Here is a 22,369-nt window from a genome sequence, read left to right on the forward strand (position 1 = left end):
ATCATGGAATTTTTAAAAAAATCCACGCAGCCTATTATTTTCTTTGTGCCCAATGTCTGTCAGGAAGAGGAAGAGCTGGTCTGATTCCCTTGTAGTTGGCCTCCTTGGCTCAGTACTGGTGTTTGGAGAAATGCTTGATCAGCTCTCTGATCTCTTCGCTCCTGCTGCCCAGCCCAGGCCCAGTCAGGCTGGCCTGCTGCCACAACACGCAGGCCTCACCCCACTCTCCGATCCACGCAGCTTTCACTGTCCTCTCCTCAGAAGCCAGCCTTTCCCTTCAAAGATGGCTAAATTAACAGGTCTTATTGGATAACAAGGAGTATAACCATGAAATTCTACAGGATGACCATTCAAGTATTGTGCAGTACTTTTTACGAGCTATCCAATAACCTCCACTCCCTGTGTTCTTTCTCCCATAACGTTTCAACCTTTTCAGAATCAATTCAATTCTGAAAGTTGCTGCTCTCCCCCCACCTTATGAACCTTGGAATGATTGCAGTGTTATTTACAAAGTAGTTCTGAGAATATCTTATGATGTGCTTCTTCAGTTACCAATGGTTGCTCACACTGCCAGTGTGATAGCTCTTGCTTCATGATTGCCTAACTGTGTACCTTGCCCCAGTCCCCATCACCAATCATTCCCACCAGTCCCCAGCTCCCAACCCCCAGCAGTTCCCAACAACAGCCTCTGGCTCCGGTCTCAGACTAGGCTGCCACGTGTCAAGTGGTGACGCAATCAGGAGATGTTGGGGGGGGGGGGGGAAAGCGTCAGCAGCGCGCGCGCAAAGGCGTGGCGGGGGACGTCAGCGCGCATGCGACTGTAGCGCGCGGCGACAGGCGGGTATTGCAGTCTTTCTGGCGGCCGGCGCCGGCGGCTGGGGCCGATGACGTCATGGGCCTCCAATTCCCGACAGGCAGCGCGGGAGCCGCCGGCTTGTTATTTCCTGGTTTGAGGCCGCCATTTTGAGTTGTGACTGAGGGCCGATTGTCGCTGAGTGTTGTGGGGGGGCGAAGCACTGCTCCCTAACTATTCAAATAGAGTCTCAGACACTTAAACATAACCCGGAGCCGTGAGAGGAAAGCAACAACAAAAAACATCCAGCTGACGGGGGTTGAAAAGTGAGATGTCAACCATGAATCCCGAGTAGTAAGTGCCTACTTTCTTTCCTTTTTCTGTCGGGGTTGAAGCCGCTGCCCCGGTTGGGCCCGGATCCGGACCTCGGTCTGGGCCTAGCAGCTGTCAGGGAAAGGACGAGCCAGCTGCTGCAGTTAGAAGTGAAGGGCGGCCTCCCTCCCTTGGCCAGCTGTCGGTGACAGTCACCGGGAGAGTCCAACGGGAGGGTGGGGACCGTCTTCAAACTAGAACCAGCCCTTTGAGGCTTGTGTCAGCGGGGATCTGCCCCCAACTGTTCAGGTAGGGATGGAGTGGGAAATTTCCCAACTGACAGATTTCTGCCAGATTGGTATAAGGGTTAAAACGTAAATGGAATTGAAAAGAAGATACATTTTGCTCTAACAATTGAATGGCATGACAGTGGCTTCCTTCTGTCTCTTTTAACGAGGCTCAAAGAGAATGAATGGCCTTCTGCCCCTTTGTAACAGGCAAAGGGACTGAATGGACTCGTGCCAGTTTGAAATAACCTGCTCTGTTGTAACAGGCTCAAGGGGCCTGAATGGTCTCTTCCTGCCCCTTTGTAACAGGTTCAAGGGGACTGAATGACCTGCTCCTTTGTAACAGTCTCAAGGGGACTGAATGACCTATTGCCCCTTTGGAACAGACTCAAGGGGATTGAATGGCCTCCTGCCCCTTTGTAACAGGTTCAAGGGGAATGATTGATGGTCTCCTGCCCCAGTTTTATAGGCTCCAGGGGACTGAATGGCCTTCCACCCCTTTGAAACAGGCTCAAGGGGACTGAATGGACTACTGCCCCTTTGAAACAGGCTCAAGGGGACTGAATGGACTACTGCCCCTTTGAAACAGGCTCAAAGGAACTGAATGGCCTTCTGCCCCTTTGAAACAGGCTCAAGAGCACTGATTGGTCTCCTCTCCCACTTTAACAGGCTCAAGGGGCTTCAACCCTGTCAGCAGAAGGGCCTGTCCCAGTTTTACAGGATTGAAGGCTGATTGGCCTTTTGTCCTGTGTGTATGTGAAGTGAAGAACCTGCTCCGGGTGGGCTTTGCAAATGACTGTTAACTGCTGACTACCCTCTGTTCTGGACATAACTTAGTTGCATCCACCTTTTCATGCCTGACTTGGCATGGAACTGACACCTGTAATTTCATAGCTGTTGATGTTTACAGTTAATGGTAAATCGATTTCTTCCACTTTTTAAAGAAAAAGCTATGAGCTGTCAGGAAGGTTTTTCAGCATACTTTCCTGACTTAGTCCAATGAGATCCACACAGGATGTGACAGGTGTAGGTCATGTGGACTTTGCTAAATACTGAACACTCAGCATAAGCAACTGTGGAATTCCAGCCCTCTTGGTGCTTTTTGGTAGCCTAGTAATTCAAAACTAGTCGAGCCTCAATGTCAGTCAATTTACATTTCACGTTTTTTATCTGCTACAAGGTCAGCTTATAGAGAAGTGCGCTGGGCTTACAAAATGTACATGTCAGAGACGTGTGATAGAGAGATGGCTCATCTTTGCCTCTGTTCTCAAGTGGCTTGACAGTACGGTACTTCATGTTTGGTCTTGCATAGAATGAGACATTGAAGGAGAGTTAGTGAGTGGATCAACTCCTTAAAAGGAGCCAATTAGGAAATGGTTTCTAGTATGAGTAGCATGTAAAAGCAGTTAATATGGAATTTGAACTAAGGCCTTTGAGTTAATTGATACAGTTTGGTTCATTGTGAAACAGGGGCAGGTTAAGTGTTGAGGTTTGCACGTGTCCTGTATTTATGGAACTAATACTCCATCGAACGGTGATCAGTCCTATTTGAGGCTGGTTTCATCTCTTGACACTTCGAACAATGTAGCACTCAGATGTGCGCTAAACTGTCAACCTAGATAGAATCGTAGAATTCCGACAGTCCACCGACCCTGCGCAAGTCCACTCTCTACCCTATCCCTGTAACTCCACCTAACCTGTACATCTATGGATTGTGGGAGGAAAACGGAGCAGCTGGAAGAACCCCATGCAGACACTGGGATAACGTACAAACTCCACACAGTCACCCATGGCTGGAATTGAACCCGGTTCCCTGGCACTGAGGCTGAAGTGCTAACCACTATGCCACGGTGTAGTGCTGTTGGCAGGACCTGGAGCTGTAACCTTCTGATCCAGAAGTTACCAGTGGAGCTCTGCTTGCACTTGCACAGTTGTGGAAAGTGTGAAAGTTAACCTATTGCTCTAACCGTTTACCATAACTGCCTATCTCTATTCACCTGCTGCGAAACCCCTCATCCACTTGAGTGACTATGACTATTCCAGTGCTTTCCTTTTTTAATTTTTTAGAGTACTCAATTCACTTTTTTATCAATTAAGGGCCAATTTAGCATAGCCAATCCACCTAGTTTGCACATTTTTGGGTTGTGGGGGCGAAACCCACGCAAACATGAGGAGAATCCATGGGCAGTGACCCAGAGTCAGGATTGAACCTGGGACCTCAGCACCGTGAGGCCGCAGTGCTAACCTGCTGTGCCCCCATGTTGCCCTATTCCGGTGCTTTCCTGACTGACCTTCATCTTTAACATTGTAAACCTGAGCTCAAAAGTCTGCTGCCTATTTCTTGACCTGCACCAAGTCCCATTTACCCATCACCACATTGCCCACTGACCTACATTTGTTCCTGATTCTCACCCACGTGTACAAATGTCTCTGACCCTGCACAACCTCATCTCCAACCTCCTCCGGCCCTCTGGGAACTCTGCATTCCTTCAACTCTGGCCTCTCCTGTGCATTCTCCTCCCTGCCATGCTTATAATTGAGCCCTAACCTCTGGAATTCCCTCCCTCAGCCCCTTCAACCCTCCTTCCATTAGCCTCAAAATGTGCCTCTTTGACCAATTTTCTAAACACCCATCCTAATATTTCCCCTTTTGGTTCAGTGTCGCTATTTGTCTAATTTCACTCCTTCTGGCAATTGTGTTATCAGTGCATGGATTAAAAAATAATAGAATTTACACATTGAGGCAGTTATTGTGAACATGATCACTTTAGGACAAGTATCTGAAATTAAATTTGTTTACAATTTAACTTAATGTGCCATATGTTTTGTATGATGATGACAAACTGTGTTACATTAGGGTTGCATCTGAGAAATTGAGAAAGTTGTTTGTGTTTATTCTGAGGTGAGGGGTTAATGTGTTCAATTCTGCCATTTGCTACTGTATTGTATTCATAAGAGATCTGTGTGCTACATGCTGCTGGTATGATTTGCTGGTAGCTTCCATTTATAAACTCCAAAGTACGTCCAAGTCATCTGAGAACTGAAAAGGTTTTGACCCATATGTTGAAGCTAATGTATGAGCAAGATTAGATAATATAATGTTGTTCTGGGCCAGGGTTTAGAGAACCCCAAAATGTATCATGGAGTTCATCTGCCCCACAACTTTTAATAGATTGTGGTATGGGGAGCACACGGCCCACTCTACAGGTGTGGTACAGCAAAAATGGAAAAGTATTTAAAAAAAAAAAAAAAAAATTTAGATTACCCAATTATTTTTTCCAATTAAGGGGCAATTTAGCGTGGCCAGTCCACCTACTCTGCACATTTTTGGGTTGTGGGGGCGAAACCCACGCAGACACGGGGAGAATATGCAAACTCCACACGGACAGTGACCCAGAGCCAGGATCGAACCTGGGACCTCAGCGCCGTGAGGCGGTTGTGCTAACCACTAGGCCACCGTGCTGCCCTGAAAAGTATTTTTAAAGCAAAATAATGTTTATTCTATGAACTCAAGTTAACAATTTTAAACACCGTGAACATCTTAGCAACCATTAATTCAAATACAACCCCCAAAGACTACAACACTAAGTAATCCTTTAAGCTTTCCTTTTAACATCTGTACAACTTAAAAACAAAACCTTTAACAGAAGTACATCAGGTTAAAGTCACTACTGAAAACATTTTTTATTCTGAATTCACCAAATGATCAAGAGATAGAGATAGTCTTTTCATGGCAGAGAGAACAGCAGTACACATGCTTTGTCTGGCTTCAGTTCCAACACTGAAAATGAAACCAAAAAGACACAGACACACCCAAGCTTTTCTCAAAGTGAAGCTAAAAAGCAGAGTCAGAGCTCAGTTCCACCCACACTCTGACATCACTGCAGTAACATGAGCAGCCAAACATTTCTTAAAGTGACATTCTCATGACAATTTGGATTTATGATGTAATCTGAAACTCCTGCACAGTGGATGGTAACTTTGACAGTGTTGGAAAAAGAGATTTATTTGTGTTTGTTTACTGAATGTATCCAGTTTGAAGCTGCAATCAGTTGCTGGAATGGAGGTCAAGGGCACTTGATTATCATGTTATATCTAACATTGTCTTACAGGCTGAATTTGGAATATTTTGTGCACTTTTTGAATTCTGAAATGGGTTTGTTGAGGATTTCAAGTGGTTTTGGCACTTGGTTTTGAGATTTGCAGGTAAGCTTAATAGATATTGAATGCCTTGGAATAGAGGGAATGTGTTTAAGTGAAGAGCCTGCCTAATGCCGACTACGCAGGTTATTTACTTGCTCTCACAATGGAAGGAGAGAGTATAATTTGTTTGAAGTCCGAATTGACAAAAGAAGTGGGATTTCTATTTCTGCCACAATTTGTGCTGTGCTGGCGAATTGTTACAGCAATGCACAATGACGGATAGGAACTGGAAACTAGAAAGATACTACTAGAGTGGGTGTAAACACGGTTTAATAATGTTTAGTGGTAAGTATAGAAGATTTGTTTTGAAACTTTAACGTTTCATTCATTTCCCTAATATTAAGTATGCAGAAAGTTTGTTCCAGCACCCTTTCACTGATTGGCTGCAAGGATGCCGGGATGAGAGATAGTTGCTGATTTCTTTAATCAACTCTGGATTTTGGAAGGGAATGAATAAAGAATTAGGTCAATGTGTGCTTAATTCTCAGATTTGCTTTCCTGCCCTCTGTCCCTACACATTTGTTTGCCTCCACATCTAAGCATCAGTTTGTTCCTCAGATTACTGAATATTTCTGATGGCTATGAACTCTGGGTTAGCGAAACAAGGACCCAGGTTGACACTAGTTAGCTTCTTCACCTATACATCTGCTTCCATTTGGGATGTAATGTGGTCCATGCATCAAAAGCAGAATGCTGGAAATGCTCCGATCCAGCATCGTCTGTGGAGGAAGAATTCTCTCTGAAGAGTCTTGACAGCATATGGATGGGTTGTTTTCCCCTGGCTGGGGAATCTAGTACACGGGGGCACAGACTCAGGATAAAGGACTGATCAATTAACACTGGAATGGAGACGTTTCTTCACCAGTAGGTTGGAAATATTTGGAATTCTCTACCCCAGGGATTCTCCATTTGTCATATATTTTTGGCTGGGATGGAGACATTTTTGGCCTCTTAGAGAATCGAGGGATATGGAGAATGGGTGGGAAAGTGGAGTTGAAGCCCAAGGGCAACAATGACCACACTAAATGGCAGAAGTTTTGGCATCAAGCAAACTGAGTGAAGATGTTCTACAAAACAATATTGTGATCTTTGGACTTTCCATTGTAGAGGATACCACATTGTGAGCAGTAAATAGTCCGTGGCAGTTTCACCTGGGAGGGGATACTGGACCGGCATTAAACGGTGGAAAGGAGGCGCTGAAAGAGCACTGTGCTTGTATGGGAAGGCAGGGAGGTTGGTCAGGATAATTGAAGAGTGGACCAGGGACTTTCTGGTGCAATGATTCATTCAGAATGCTGGAGTTGGTGGCAATGACGGAAGGTGATTCAGTGAATTAAGGAGGCTGCTGGATGGAATGTGGGGATACGGGGAGCTCCGTGGTTCTGGGATAGAGTGGAAAGGGTGCAAACCGAAGTGTGGAAAATGGGACAGACATTGAAGACCCCTGTCAACCACAGTGGAAGGGAATCGAGTGGAAAAAAAACACAGTAAAGCATAAATATAGAAAGTAGCATCTTCAGAAAATTGCTAAGAGGCAGAGAAACTGGATGATTGAAATAGAACTCCTGCAGGAAGTGGGATGAGGGGGGAGCTTAATCAAGGTTTTTGTATGAGTCAATGGGCTTGGAGAGAAGGTTGGTTGATTACTTGTTCCCAGAGATGGAAAAATTAGGCTAGGGAAGGAGAGAGTTGGAGATGGGTCATGTGAAGGTGAGGGAACGGTGGAAATTGGAAAACAGTTGATATTTTCCAATTTGGAGCAAGGGCAACAAACTGCGGCAATACATCATCCATGTACTAGCAAAAGAGAACTGTGCAGATGGCTAATGAGTGTTGCGATGGTGTTTAAGCTTTTCCGATCAAGACCAGGAACCTTGCAGCATTCCCTTCCACCTGCACTTCGCCAAGCTGTTTCTTTATCCCCATGCCCAGGTTTCACTTGATTCAGTGTGATTCAAACCATGTGCATTGTTGTATTCTATAAGGCTGAGTTTGTGCAGGTTAGGTGGATTAGGCATGCTAAATTGTCCTTGTTGGAAGCTGCACAGGTTGCGGGATAGGGCGGGGGAGTGGACCTGGGTGGGGTGCTCCTTCAGGTGGGGGCTGGTGCCTTTTAAAAAAATTTAAAAAAAAATAAATTTAGATTACCCAATTATTTTTTCCAATTAAGGGGCAATTTAGCATGGCCAATCCACCTACTCTGCACATTTTTGGGTTGTGGGGGCGAAACCCACGCAGACACTGGGAGAACGTGCAAACTCCACACGGAGGGGGCTGGTGCCTTGATGGGTCAACTGGCCTCCTTCTGCAATGTAGGAATTCTATGGTTCCAAGTATCTGGATGAGATTTCACCTTCAATGGCAAGATGGGAACAGGCAACCTGTTTTATTTTCCTTACCCCCACACTGGTTTAAGGGGTATTCAAGCACAAGTTAACCTGACTTGTTTTCTTCCCTTCTAATGTCTGGCACTGCTCCTGATGTATATATTTTGAAGACTTTTTATGTCTGTGGAACTGCAGGAAATGATTGTCATGTGTTATGCAAGCTGTTCACTCTTTGAAGTGTTACTGAAAGACACTGTCCTTTCAAAACTCAATCTAATTACATGCTTATTTGTAGCAAACTATTTCCAACAGTTCCATTGGGGAAACATTGTAATCTTTTTGTTCTTTGGACAAAACAAGCACAATAACCTGTACTTTGTTCAGATGGCATTTAGATGTGTTATGTATATTAATTATTTTTCTCAACGTCTTCAGTCCAAATATATAATATTGAAACCCTGGTGTAAGTGACATACTAACGAAAGGAGATAGAACTCTATTACCAGAAAACTGCTGTTATGGTGTTTGACCTTGTTCAAATGTTTGTATCCTAACAAATATCACAAGATCCTCGGTCTGTAATGTCTGAATGTTTTTACTGTAGCAGCACGGTGGTGCAGTGAGTAGCACTGCTGCCTCACGGCACTGAGGTCCCAGGTTCGATCTCGGCTCGAGGTCACTGTCCACGTGGAGTTTGCACATTCTCCCCGTGTTTTCGTGGGTTTGGCCCCCACAACCCAAAGATGTGCAGAGTAGGTGGATTGGCCAAACCAAATTGCCCCTTAATTGGAAAAAATGAATTGGGTGCTCTAAATTTATTGTAACAATGTTTTTATTTGAAAAAGAGTGTTTTCATTGTAATTTAAGGATTGACAATTTAAGGAGTTATAACCTTTTTGAGGATCTAATACGTAATTAATTAGCCGATGCCTACTCGTAGCTACTTGGTGTAATCCTGAACACTGTTAACCACATGTAATTCCTCTTGGCTGGAACAGCATAGAAAGTCATTTAATGTAGGGGTGCATATTCCCAATCTATGAAGGTGACTTGGTTAAGCAAGTGTATGGGATGTTTGGCTTTGCGAACCACAAGAAAACCTACAATGCTTGGAATAGTTATAATGAACCCTACCAAAAGCTGATGGTTGGTTTGGTTTCTACCAAAAGTAGATGATGAATATTAATGTGAAAAGGATTTTAGGGATAGAATACTGTTGTTACGTGATGGTAATTGTTATTCTTGTGTGGGATCAGATTTTGTAGTTTTTTGTCTATTTCTGTCATTCCCATTGTTTTCTCAGTATGCCCTGTGATGCTATAACAGAGGGCTAACTCTGATAGCTCTTTCAAAGAGGCACGAAGGATCATGTAGTTTCCTTATGTCTAATTTCCAGGAGAGAGATTAAAATACAAAGCTTAACTGGTTTTGGAATTATATGAGGAAGTGTTGGTACATTTTGTAATTTGAGCATTGCTGGGCCGAACCAGAAAGTATCTATTGCTACAGTCTCCCCAATGGAGCATGCTAACATTGAGTTAGTTCTGGTGACTATGATTCTGAACAGTTTCCAAATTAACTTTGATTTTTCTATTTCTGTTTTCAGCACTGAGGCAGTGTGGGTTTTGTCCCTAAAGTTGTTTTTGTACAAAGGGCATGGAATAAAGATAAGAGACAATGATTAAAAAGTACACAAGCAAGACTTAAAATGAAAATAGAAAATGTATTGTCTACTAGGGAGAAAATAAAGAAATTACATTAGTAAATTGTCATTTAACCGTGGATTGTTTAATGATTCCACCACAATCATTAGTGAGTCATTTTCACCAACTACACAGCTTACAATATCCCAAACTTGACATTGCAAGAAGAAAGGCAATGGTGTGGTATAGAGCGTAGAATTTTGAAGTTTTTGGATAGTGCTAAACTTGACAACAATAAATATTGAGCTAGATTGAAACGGAGTGAAATAGGCAGATCAGGAGAGAAAAATTAGGATAAGTGTGAAGTAATTCCTCTTGGCTGGAATAGCATAGAAAGTCATTTAATGTAGGGGTGCATATTCCCAATCTATGAAGGTGACTTGGTTAAGCAAGTGTATGGGATGTTTGGCTTTGCAAATATGGGCATTGAAAAAACAAGGAAGTCCATTAAACCATTACAACATTTTGAGCTAATTTGTTAGACCAAGTTAGGAGAAACTCGTATGGGCATGGGTCAGTAATCTGACATCATAGATTTAGGATACTTGGTGCAAAGATTACAGGGGGAATGAGTGGGTGGCATGGTAGCACAGTGGATAGTACTGTTGCTTCGCAGCTCCCATGGTCCCAGGTTCGATTCCCAGCTTGGGTCACTGTTCTGTGCAAAGTTTGTATGTTCTCCCCGTGTCTGCATCGGTTTCCTCCCACAAGTCCCGAAAGACGTGCCGTTAGGTAATTTGGACATTCTGGATTCTCCCTCTGTGTACCCGAACAGGTGCCGGAATGTTAATTATTATAAATAATTTCAGTGTTAAGATCTGGAATGCAGCATGTGAAAGGGTGGTGAAACCCAATTCCTTAAGAATATTTAGACAGCATTTGGACATGTATTTGAGGGGATTAATTTTCAGGATTATGGGGAAAAAGTTGGGGTTTGGGCTTAAAGTGAACTGCCAACAAATATCTGCCTTGGGTATGATGGTCCTCTATCCAGTAAGATTCATGCTCCAACTTGGACCAGGAACAGAGAGGATTTAGAAGCATTGAAATGGTTGACAACATATCAAATTCATGAAATTTGAAGTGATAACGATGTTCCAATATTCATTTCCAGTAGAATTTAATCATTTACTATCTTGTGGTACTTCCATGTGATCACTTGTTCAGTGTGGGCTATGCATGGCACTGTTAAGTTGTGACAAGAGACCAAGAGTGGATATGACCCAAATTTGAGGGAATGGGTTAATAGCACATACTTGATTGGCTAATTGTTTTGTGTCAGGTTGTGTTAACTCCATTGATTTTTGTGCAGGAGTTCATGGTGTTGTGGTGATATATTGGTATGGATAGAAGATTGACTAGCTAGCAGGAAATGTGTAATTTTCAAGTCGATGGACTAACTGGTGGTGAGCCACAGGGATCTGTTCTGGTGTCTCAAATTTTTGCAATCTAGATTAATAACTTGGATAAGTGATCGTAACCAAATATAATGGTTGGGTGGAAAGCAAGTTGTAAGCGGGATACAAGAGTCTGCTAAGGGATATAGATCGTTTTAAGTGAGCGGCCAAATATTTGGCAGGTGAAGTACAAGTGGAAAAATCTAGGTTGTCCACTTTGGCAGGAAGAATAGAAAAGCAAAATATTTAAATGGAGAAAGACTGCGGAGGGGGACCGGGTGAGTTCTCTTGTCACAAAATTTAGCATTGAGGTTTAACAAGAAATGAGCAAAAGGTTTTCTTTGTTGCTAATCAGATAGACTTTGCAAGTAGGAAGACTTTGCTACTGCTATAGAGGGCATTAGTGAGACTGCATCTGGAACACTGTGTACTGTTTTGGTCTCAAGGAGGGACATAATGGCATTGGAAGAAATTCAGAGAAGGTTCACTATCCGCTCCATTCCTGAGATTAAGGGTATTCCAAAGAGGCTTTAAATGCTGCCAGATTTGATGCGTTTTTCCAGCACTTTTGTTTTTATTACTGTACTTGAGATGAAAGGCTTGTCTAATGATGAACGGTTGAGTAGGTTGGGCCTATACTGATTGGAGCTTGGAAGAATGAGGTGATCAGACTGAAACGTGTAAGATTCTGATGGGGGCTTGACCAGCTGGATGCTGAGAAATTCTTCTGCCATGGGGGAATCAGGAACGAGGAATGGCAGTTTGAAACTAAGGGAGTCCCTGTTTAAGATGGGAAGAGGAGGAATTTGTTCTAAGGGTTGTTAATCTGTGGAGTTGCCTTGCCCAGAGAGCAATGGAGGCTGATGCAAGGATGAGTTAGTTTTGATAGACCAGGGAGTCGAGGGCTATGAGGGACGGACCATAAAGGGGTGTTTAAGGCTGCAATCAAATCAGCCACTGTTGTATTGAATGACAGGACACTCATTTGGCTGAACAGTTCCAGTTTCTTATGACTTTGTGTTAGGTTAGTGACACTTGTAATGTGTATCACTCTGATTGAAGGGATTCTTTGAAAATTTAGTCTATTGTGTTTTTCTTGACACTCAAATTCTATCTAAATATTGATTCCCAAAACATCAGAAATTCCATCTCTGCCAGTTACTGAACTTGTTTGGCTATACCATGCGGATACAGCCAGGTACAAGTGCATCACTTCCGATACGGAAGGACAACTTATCTATAGCTGGAGAATTTCATAGAATTTACAGTGTAGAAGGAGGCCATTTGGCCCATCGAGTCTGCACCGGCTCTTGGAAAGAGCACTCTACCCGAGATCAACACCTCCACCCTATCCCCATAACCCAGTAACCCCACCCAACACTAAGGGCAATTTTGGACACTAAGGGCAATTTATCATGGCCAATCCACCCAACCTGCACATCTTTGGACTGTGGGAGGAACCTGGAGGAAACCCACGCACACGTGGGGAGGATGTGCAGACTCCGCACAGACAGTGACCCAAGCCGGAATCGAACCTGGGACCCTGGCGCTGTGAAGCAATTGTGCTATCCGCAATGCTACCGTGCTGCCCACGGAGGTTAATCACTTTTAAGATCGCAAGCAATATCTGTCTCTCAGAAGAAGGCAAGACACCAAGTTCACCCTCGCCAGTTCATTAATATAAACTTGCATCAATTGGAAACAATCTGTATGTCCATGGTTGGCACAGACTGACTAGAGAACCTAATCCTAAATTAATAGCAATTGATAGCAACGCAGATGTTGAACTCTTTTTTTTTTTTAAATTTAGAGTACCCAATTCCTTTTTTCCTCTTGAGGGGCAATTTAGCATGGCCAATCCAACTACCCTGCACATCTTTGGGTTGTGGGGTGAAACCCATGCGAACACTAGGAGAATGTGTAAACTCCACATGGACACTGACCTAGGGCCGGGATCCAAACTGGGACCTTTGTGCCGTGAGGCGGCAGTGCTAACCACTGTGCCACCGTACTGCCCCAACTCAAATGTTGAACTCGTCTGTATATTTATAATTGCCAGTTAGATATAGCTGAATTACTGCAAGAGGACTGAACTGCCCTTCCAGTCATTACTTACTTAAACACTGCTGAAGTTTTGTGTACTCAACATTTAATAAACCATTTGTTCACAACTGCAGTCGTGTAGTCTGTGTTTGACCATTGGCACAAAATTATTGATGCACTGATATCTGATATCAAAAATCTGAATTTTTCTGAGGGTCATGAATCCTCTGGAACTCTTCCTCAAAACAACAGTGGAGTAGAGTCTTTGAATATTTTGAAGGCAGAGCTAGATAGATTCTTGAGTAACATGGTGAAAGGTTATTGGGGTCGAAAGGAATGTGAGGTTACAATCGGATCAGCCACTATTTTATTAATGGCAAAGCAATTTCAAGGGGCTGGGTGGCCTACTATGCTCCTAATTTGTTTGTTTGTACCTCAAACTGTTGGACACCAGTTACTCCTGGATGTGGTGTGAAAAGCCAAGATGGACATTTATGGTGAAGGTTTAAGAATGGAATTCTGGCTTTTAATTTGAGGCTGGCGTATAAAAGGAGAGGTGTTGCAGCAACTGTACAATGTACTAGTGAGGCCACATTTAGAATACAGTGTGCAGTTTTGGTCCTTTAAACAAAGATGAGGAGGGTTTTACTCGGATGATCCTGGGTATGAAGGGACTGCCATATGAGGAAAGATTGTATTTGCGAGTTCAGAGGAATGAAAGGTAATATGATTAAAACATAAGATTCTGGGCAGCACGGTGGCCTAGTGGTTAGCACAACCGCCTCACGGCGCTGAGGTCCCAGGTTCGATCCCGGCTCTGGGTCACTATCCGTGTGGAGTTTGCACATTCTCCCTGTGTCTGCGTGGGTTTTGCCCCCACAACCCAAAAAAAATGTGCAGAGTAGGTGGATTGGCCATGCTAAATTGCCCCTTAATAGAAAAAATAATTGGGTAATCTAAATTTATAAAAAAAAACATAAGATTCTTAGGGGCTTAAGACAGGGTAAATGCTCGGAAGATGTTTTCACTCGTGGGAGAGTGTAGGACCGGAGGGCACAGTCACAGATTAAGGGGGTGCTCATTCAAGATGGATTTGAGGATGAATTTCTTCTCTCGAGTGGTGAATGTTTGGAATTCTTTATCCGAGGAAGCTGTGGAGGCCGAGTCCTTGAACAATATCAAGGCTGTGATTGATAGATTTATAATCAGTAGCGGAATTCAGGGTTACAGAGAGAAGGCAAGAAAGTGGACTTGGTGAGTGTTGAATCAGCCATGAACTTATTAAATGGCTGAGCAGGTTTGAAGGGCTGAATGGCCTACTCCTGTTCTTATTTATTATGGTCCAATTCCAATTGGTTCTCCTTGATGATACCTGTTCATGTATTACACCCATGTTGTTTGAGACATGAGTCGGAGTGATCATCTCATACTTGCATGAAGTATTGGGGATGCCTCCATTTTGCAGAGGATGGTGAAAGGTGTGCCTGAGAATGAAGTAGAAGAGTGGCTAATAAAGATAAATATTCATAAGGGCCTTGGGAGCTGTTTTGGAGCTTCATTAGCTTTGCTGTGGCCTATCCACTCAATTCCAGTATTATGCAGCCAAAGATTTTTTTGCATTCCTTTGTCACGGCTTCCTTTGCCCTGCACACCCTGTCCCAACCCAAATAAAAGGCTTTTGTAATTTTGTTACAATCCTGGGCATTAATGCTAGAATGTTCTGTTAGTCTGTATTTCTGCTTGAATTAATAACCAATGGAAGAAGGCATTATTGATCCTTCACACGTTACTTTATAATTGAACAATGCCTTGATCAGCGTTGGCTCCCACCCTATCTAACCCCAAAACTCATCTAGATCTCTGCGCTGCTCTAGTTCTGGACTCTTGAGTGATAAAGAAGCAAAGAGGTTTTAACATCATCAATTTTAATCACTACCATTGCTGGCACTGCTTTTGGATTCCTGGGCACTCCGCTTGAGTTCCCTCCCTAAAACCTTTTTTAAGAATTTATTTGACAATTCCATTGTCTGTTGTCAGACTACTTGCCTGACCTTGAGTACTGGGTGAGTCTCAATTTTCACCATTTAAGCATTGTAAATATTGTGTTTTGGTCCTTTACTCTAATTCCATAAAACTCCCCAGCCAGTGTTTCAGGTTAAACCAGGCTGTCAGCAGCTTGGACATTCTGTTTGATCCAGAGCTCAGTTACCCCCTCCATCATAAAAAAGCACCTACCTCTATCATTGTCACATTCATTGCTGCTTTTTGTCCCTTTGCTGCTGAAGCTGGCTTGTCTAAGTCTTCACCTTTCATCTGGATTACTCTGATGCTTTTCGTACCAGGATGTCCCCAGCTGCTTTCACTATTGATCCTTCACATATTTTACGATTAAACAATGGTTTGATCAGCCTTGGCCCCCATCCTATCTAACCCCAAAACTCATCTAGATCTCTGCGCTGCTCCAGTTCTGGACTCTTGAACATCACGGATTTTAATCACTCTACAATTGCTTGCACTGCTTTTGGATTCCTGGGCACTCAGCTTGAGTTCCCTCCCTAAAACCTATTTGCTTCTTTATCTCTCATTCTTTCTTACAGATACTGCTTAAAGATTAGATACCTCCTGACCACGTTTTTGGCCATCTCCCTGGTGACTAAGTCTCATATTCTGTTTGGTTATGCTCCTGTGCAACACTTTGGGACAGTTTACAAACTTGAAGTTACTGTGTCAGTACAAGTATAATATTTATTATTGTCACAAGTAAGCTTATGTTAACACTGCTATGAAGTTACTGTGAAAATCCCATAGTCTCCACACCCCGGCGCCTGTTGAGGTACACTGAGGGAGAATTCAGAATGTCCAATTCACCTAATTCACATCTTTCAGGACTTGTGGGAGGAAACCGGAGCACCCGGAAGAAACTCGCACAGACACATGGAGACCGTGCAGACTCTGGACAGACAGTGACCCAAGCCAGGAATCAAACCTGGGATCCTGGTGCTGTGAAGCAACAGTGCTAACCACTGGCACTTTCCTGCCCTTCCATCACTCCTGTCGGTGCTAACCTACCTCCCCCACCTGGTCCCCACAATGCTCCAATCTTGTATTTGTATCCTCCTGTTTAAACCAGCTAGTGATTAGGAAGGAAAATGGAATGTTGTTTATTGCAAGGTAAATAAAAGTAGGCATTTTTGTTGTAGTTTCTCGGTGCATGGTGAGACCACATCTGTGTATGACTTTGGTCTCTTATTTAATGAAGGATGTAAAGGTATTGGAAGCGATTCAGAGAAGGTTAATTCGACTAATACCTGGAATGGGGAGTGTTCAGAGGAAAGGTTGGACAGGCTGGGTCTGTATCCATTGAATCATGAATGAATCATGAATGAATTTGACAGATTAGATACTGAGAGGTTGTTTCCACTTGAGAGAGATGAGAACTAGGGGACACAGTGTAAAAATATCTCTCACTTTCTTGCTTTTAAGACACTGTTTTACTACCTGTTTTGACCAAGTTTTTGTCACATGTTCTAATAACTCATTAAGTGGCTTAGTGGCATACTCTGCTTACAACAGCCTGGCATATTGAATTACATCAAGGCACGGTACAGATGGCAATTATCGGTACAGTTTATCTCCCTGCCTTCAGGTTGGCAGTTGGGAGAAAATCAACCAGGTTGGCACATTGTTAGATGTGGACATCTGACCAGGTAGTTAGTGCTGTGTTCAGTGAAGTCTGTTCACTCAATCTCATTGTTGTAAACTGCCAGGCTCTTGCCTAAAGAATAAGCATTTAGGTGAGGTAGCAGAGGATTATTGGTGCCAACAGGAGCATAATTGTTTTCAGGTGAGGAGGCAGTTCTGCATTCATACAGCTACAATAATGAAAGTTAACTCTCGGGCATAATATATTAATGAGAACATGAAGTACCTCTTGCAGTCTTTTGATGAACCTCTTGCAATCTTTTGATAATGTCTCTTGCTTTTATCTATTTCAGTGACTATTTATTCAAGCTGCTGTTGATTGGAGATTCTGGTGTTGGGAAATCTTGTCTCCTCCTTCGATTTGCAGTAAGTACAGCATTTGCTTTTTAAAATGGTATCCATATGCCATTTCTTATGCCAGCCTTATAATTGCCATGAAGACTGGCTAGTTAATTACATGCAGTGTTTTGCACTTGGGTCTAGAATATAGCTTGCATTTCACAATGGCACCCCAAGCAGCACACTGAAATCCAAATTTGCAAGGCTTACACAGTCATTACAGGTAATCGTGATGCATGCTATACACACAACGTTAACAATATACATTAGTGTGCAAATACCAATTACAAAAACATGGTGCAAATAACAGTTCCCCTCTCGCAAATAGACCTGCCTATTCTCTTTCCCCCCCCCCCCCCCCCCCCCACACTATTCTACCCCCCCACCCCCTGCTGACATGGCTCACGAAGTTCCTCACAAAGAAGTCGATGAATGGTTGCCACCTCCGAGCGAACTCCGATAGTGATCCTCGTAAGACGAACTTGATTGTTTTCCAAGCTGAGAAAGCTTGCCATGTCTGACAGCCATACTTCGGTCTTTGGGGGCTTTGAGCCCCTCCAGGCCAACAGTATCTGTCGCCGGGCTATCAGGGAAGCAAAGGCCACAACGTCGGCCTCTATCCCCTCCTGGACTCCCGGGTCCTCCGACACCCCAAAAATCGCCACCTCTGGACTCATCGCCACCCTTGTTTTCAGTATCCGGGATATGACGTCCGCAAATCCCTGCCAGTATCCCCTGAGTTTTGGACACGCCCAGGACATTTGGACATGGTTCGCTGGTCCTCCCCCACATCTAGCACACTTGTCCTCCAGGCCAAAGAATTTGCTCATCCGGGCCACCGTCATGTGGGCCCGGTGAACCACCTTGAACTGAATCAGACCGAGCCTGACACATGTTGCGGTTCCATTTACCCTCCTCATAAGCTCCTTATAAATATCCAAGACTCTCCCCTCTCCTACCTCACCCCTGGAAACTACCACTATAGGGCTGGTGGAGTACCTAGCCGGCAGGGGAGCTGTGACCAGGGCTGCCAGGCTGGTGTCCTGCACGAAGCAGTCTCCACCTGCTCCCAAACTGACCCTGTACCCACCAACCATTTCCTTATCATGGCTATGTTAGCCGCCCAGTAGTATTTGCTGAGGTTCGACAACGCCAGTCCCCCCTCGCTAGGGTTCCGTTCCACCATCCCCCTCGTTACCGTGGGAACTTCCCATCCCAAACAAATCCCAGGATGGTTTTATTGATTCTTTTTAAAGAAGGACTGCGGAATGAAAATAGGGAGACACTGAAAAATAAACAGGAATCTCGGGAAGATCGTCATCTTCACCATCTGTACTCTCCTCGCTAGTGACAGTGGGAGCGCATCCCACCTCCGAAACTCGCTCTTCATTTGCTCCACCGGCCTGGACAAGTTCAACTTGTGCATCTTGCACCAGTCACGCGGCACTTGTATCCCTAAATATCTAAAACTTTCCCCAACCAGCTTAAACGGTAGCTCCCTCAGCCTATTCTCCTGACCCCTCTCCAGCACCACAGACATCTCGCTTTTTGCCATGTTCATCTTGTAGCTCGAATACCGGCCAAATTCCCCTAGGTGTTTCATAATCCCGTCCATCCCTGCCGCTGGATCCGACACGTACAAAAGCAGGTCATCCGCGTAGAGCGAGACCTTGTGTTCTATCCCCTCCGTGACCATTCCCTTCCATCCCCATGCCGCTCTCAGAGCAATGGCCAACGCAAACAGCAATGGAGAGAAGGGGCATCCCTCTACGTCCCGTGGTATAGTCTAAAATACTCAAATATCATCCTGTTTGTCCTTATACTAGCCTCCGGGACCTGATATAGCAGTTGAACCCAGTCCACAAAGCCTTCCCCAAACCCAAACCGTCCCAGTACCTCCCATAAATATCCCCACTCCACCCAGTCAAAAGCCTTTTCGGCATCCCTTGCCACCACTTTGTCCACCTCTCTGCCCTCCGCGGGCAACATAATCACATTGAGTAGCCTTCTTAGGTTGGCTGCCAGCTGCCTGCCCTTTACAAACCCCGTTTGGTCCTCCTCAATCACGTCCGGTACCCAGTCTTCGATTCTGGATGCCAGGATCTTGGCCAGCAGTTTAGCGTCCACATTAATCAGGGAGATTGGCCTAGAGGACCTACAAGCTTCCGGATCTTTATCCCGTTTTAATATCAGCGAGATGGTGGCTTGCGACATCGTCGGGGGTAACACCCCATTGTCCCTCGCCTCGTTAAACACCCGAACCAGCACCGGCCCCAGTATACCCGAGAACATTTTGTAGAACTCCACTGGATAACCGTCCAGCCCCGGGGCTTTACCCGACTGCATGGCCTTCAGGCCCCACATTACTACTTCATCTCTAATCTGAGCCCCCAGCCCCTTTGCCATCCCCCTGCCCACCTTTGGGAAGGTCAGCCCATCGAAGAAGCGCCTCATCCCCTCTGGCCCTGTCGGGGGGGGGGGGGGGGGGGGGGGGGGGGGGGGGGGGGGCTCCGAGGTATACAGCTTGCTGTAAAAGTCCCTGAATACCCTGTTCAATCCTGCCGGGTCTCCAACCCGGTTCCTGCCCCGTCCACTACTGTCCCTATTTCCCTGGCCGCCTCCCTCTTCCTAAGTTGCTGTGCAAGCATTCTGCTGGCTTTCTCCCCATACTCATACACCTGAGCTGCTCTACGGCCTTCCCAATGGATAGCGCTCCCAGCTCCGCCTGCAGTCTCCGTCGTTCCCTAAGTAGCTCTGCCCTCGGGGACTTTGCATATTCCCTATCCGTCCGTATCATCTGCACCAGTTTGTCCATCTCTGCCCTATCCGTTCTGACCCTATGGGCTCGGATTGAAATCAGTTCCCCTCTCCCCACCGCCTTCAGCGTCTTCCAGAGCACCTCTGCTGAGACTTCCCCTGTATCATTGACCTGCAGGTAATTCTGCATGCATTTCCCCACTCTCTCACACACCCCCTCATCTGCCAACAATCCCACCTCTAACCTCCATTATGGGCGCTGGTAACTTTCTTTGCAGACCTGCAGCTCGACCCAATGTGGAGCATGGTCCAAAATAGTGATCGCCGAGTATTCTGTATCCCTCACCCCCTCCAAAAAGTCCCTACTCGTAATAAAGAAATCAATACAAGAATAAACCTTGTGAACATATGAATAGAACGAGAACTCCTTCCCCGTCGGCCGGCTGACTCTCCAGGGGTCTACCCCCCATTTGTTCCATGAACCATCTCAGTTTTCTTGCCATTGCCGGGACCCTGCCCGTTCTGGAGCACGACCGGTCCAGGTCGGGATCAAGGACGGTATTAAATTTCCCACCCATAATCAACTTGTGCGAATCCAAATCGGGGATTTTCCCCAGCAGCCTTTTGATGAAATCTGTATCATCCCAGTTTGGAGTGTAAACATTCACTCGGATCGCCCTCAGCCCCTCAAGCTTGCCCCGGACCATGAGAAATCTACCACCCCCATCTGCAACTGTGCTGTCCGCTGCAAATTCAACCCGGTTGTTAATCATGATTGCGACTACTCTGGTCTCAGAGTCAAGCCCCGAAAGGAAGACCTGGCTAACCCAGCCCTTCCGTAATCTAATCTGGTCCACCACTTTCAAATGTGTCTCCTGCAGCAACATTATATCTGCCTTCAGAGCCCGTAAGTGCACAAACACACGTGTCCTCTTGACCGGCCCATTTAATCCTCTAACATTCCAGGTGATCAGCCTGGTTGGAGGGCACCCTGCCTGCCCGACGCCGATCAGCCATCTCCCTTCTTGGGCCCACCCCCTGCCCATGTGCCGCGCCTCCCCTGGTCCGCCTCTTGGCAGCTCCCACCCCCGACCCCTTCCCTGTTACCTGGTTCAGTTCCCTCCCTCGTCAGCAGATCATCTTTCCCCCCCCCCCCCCCCCCCCCAGGCAACAACCCCTTGTAACCTAACCCTTGCCATATACTGGCTGTATACACACCCCCCACCTCGCTCCCGTTGACTAGCTCAAAGCAGCTTGCTTGGTGGCTCTCAGCTCTGGCGCCACCATGTCTTCCCCCCCCCCCCCCCCCCCATCAACACCACCTCCCCAGAACAGCCCTGTTCGAGCAATCGCTCTGGGACCGAAACAGAGATAAAACAAACAAAGAACAAAGCTTGCCCCCACAATAGTGCAATTCAAACTAGGTAATGAGGTGGGCGCTATCACCCCCCCCCCTCCCAACATTCCCAGAAAAATAGCAAAAAGTACCCGAAAAGCCCCCCAGCACCCAATAACTTAAACTTTAACTGTAACTTTGGCTTTAACTTTCAAACAGGCAAGCACAAACACAAAAACACTCCCAATTTTCAGTAAAAGAGCATGCCGAACGACATCGCTAACAAAGGGCAATCTAAGAACAAATGCAAACATCCCCAAATACACTCTAACTTGAGTCTATGGGTCCTCAGTTCAGACCAGTCCATGCCCCTTAGAGAAGTCCATCGCTTCCTCCGGGTCGTCAAAATAATGTTGCTGTTCCCGGTATGTGACCCAAAGCCGCGCCAGGAAATGTAGCCCGAACTTGACCTTTTTTAAACAGGATCTCTTTCATTTGTCTGTAGGCTGCCCTCCTTCTGGCCACCTCCTGGCTCAGATCCTGGTAGATGCGCAGGACACTGTTGCTCCATGAGCAGCTCTTTGTGGTTTTGGCTCACTGCAGAATCCGTTCCTTGTCCACGAACCTATGGAACCTGATCACCATTGCCCAGGGCTACCCCCCCCCCCCCCCCCCCTCACCCGCGGCTGCCTCGCCTGAACTCTTATATGTGCCCTGTCCAGCTCCAACGGACGCGGGAAGAAATCATCCCCCACCAGCTTCTGCAGCATGTCTGCCACATATGCCGTGGCATCCACTCCCTCGGCCCCCTCCGGGAGCCCAATGATTCTCAGATTCTGCCGGGGAGACCTGTTTTCCAGGTCCTCCAGCCTGTCCATCAGCCTTGATTGTTGCTCCTTCAACTTTCTAATTTCCACGTCCGCTACAGTTTGGAAATCCGCCTGCTTCCACTATCTTCTCCAATGCCTGGACCTTCTTATCCTGAGCGTCCAGCCTCTCGTCCAGTCGCTCCATCGCTTTCTGGAGCGGTTCCAAATTATCCTGCATCAGTGCTGCGAAGCTCTCTTTCATGACCTTCAGCATGTTGTCCAGTGCTGACTGGACCGTCCGTTCCATGGTCCGTTCATCGGCCATCTTTCCTCCCACTTGAGCTTCCACACCAGCTTTGTT

The 22,369-nt window shown here is 45.6% G+C and overlaps 1 protein-coding gene across 1 annotated transcript in view; it reads left to right on the forward strand.

The window, feature by feature from the left end:
• Positions 1–928: 928 nt before the first annotated feature.
• Positions 929–22,369, forward strand: part of LOC119971688 (ras-related protein ORAB-1) — a 36,021-nt gene continuing 14,580 nt past the window's right edge. The window contains exons 1-2 of the mRNA XM_038807593.1: positions 929–1,147; positions 17,061–17,133. Of these exons, the coding sequence (XP_038663521.1) occupies positions 1,125–1,147; positions 17,061–17,133 (96 nt within the window). The 5' untranslated portion in view covers positions 929–1,124. The remainder of the gene's footprint in view (positions 1,148–17,060; positions 17,134–22,369) is intronic.

Source organism: Scyliorhinus canicula, chromosome 1, assembly GCF_902713615.1.
Source record: "Scyliorhinus canicula chromosome 1, sScyCan1.1, whole genome shotgun sequence".
Taxonomy (NCBI): domain Eukaryota; kingdom Metazoa; phylum Chordata; class Chondrichthyes; order Carcharhiniformes; family Scyliorhinidae; genus Scyliorhinus; species Scyliorhinus canicula.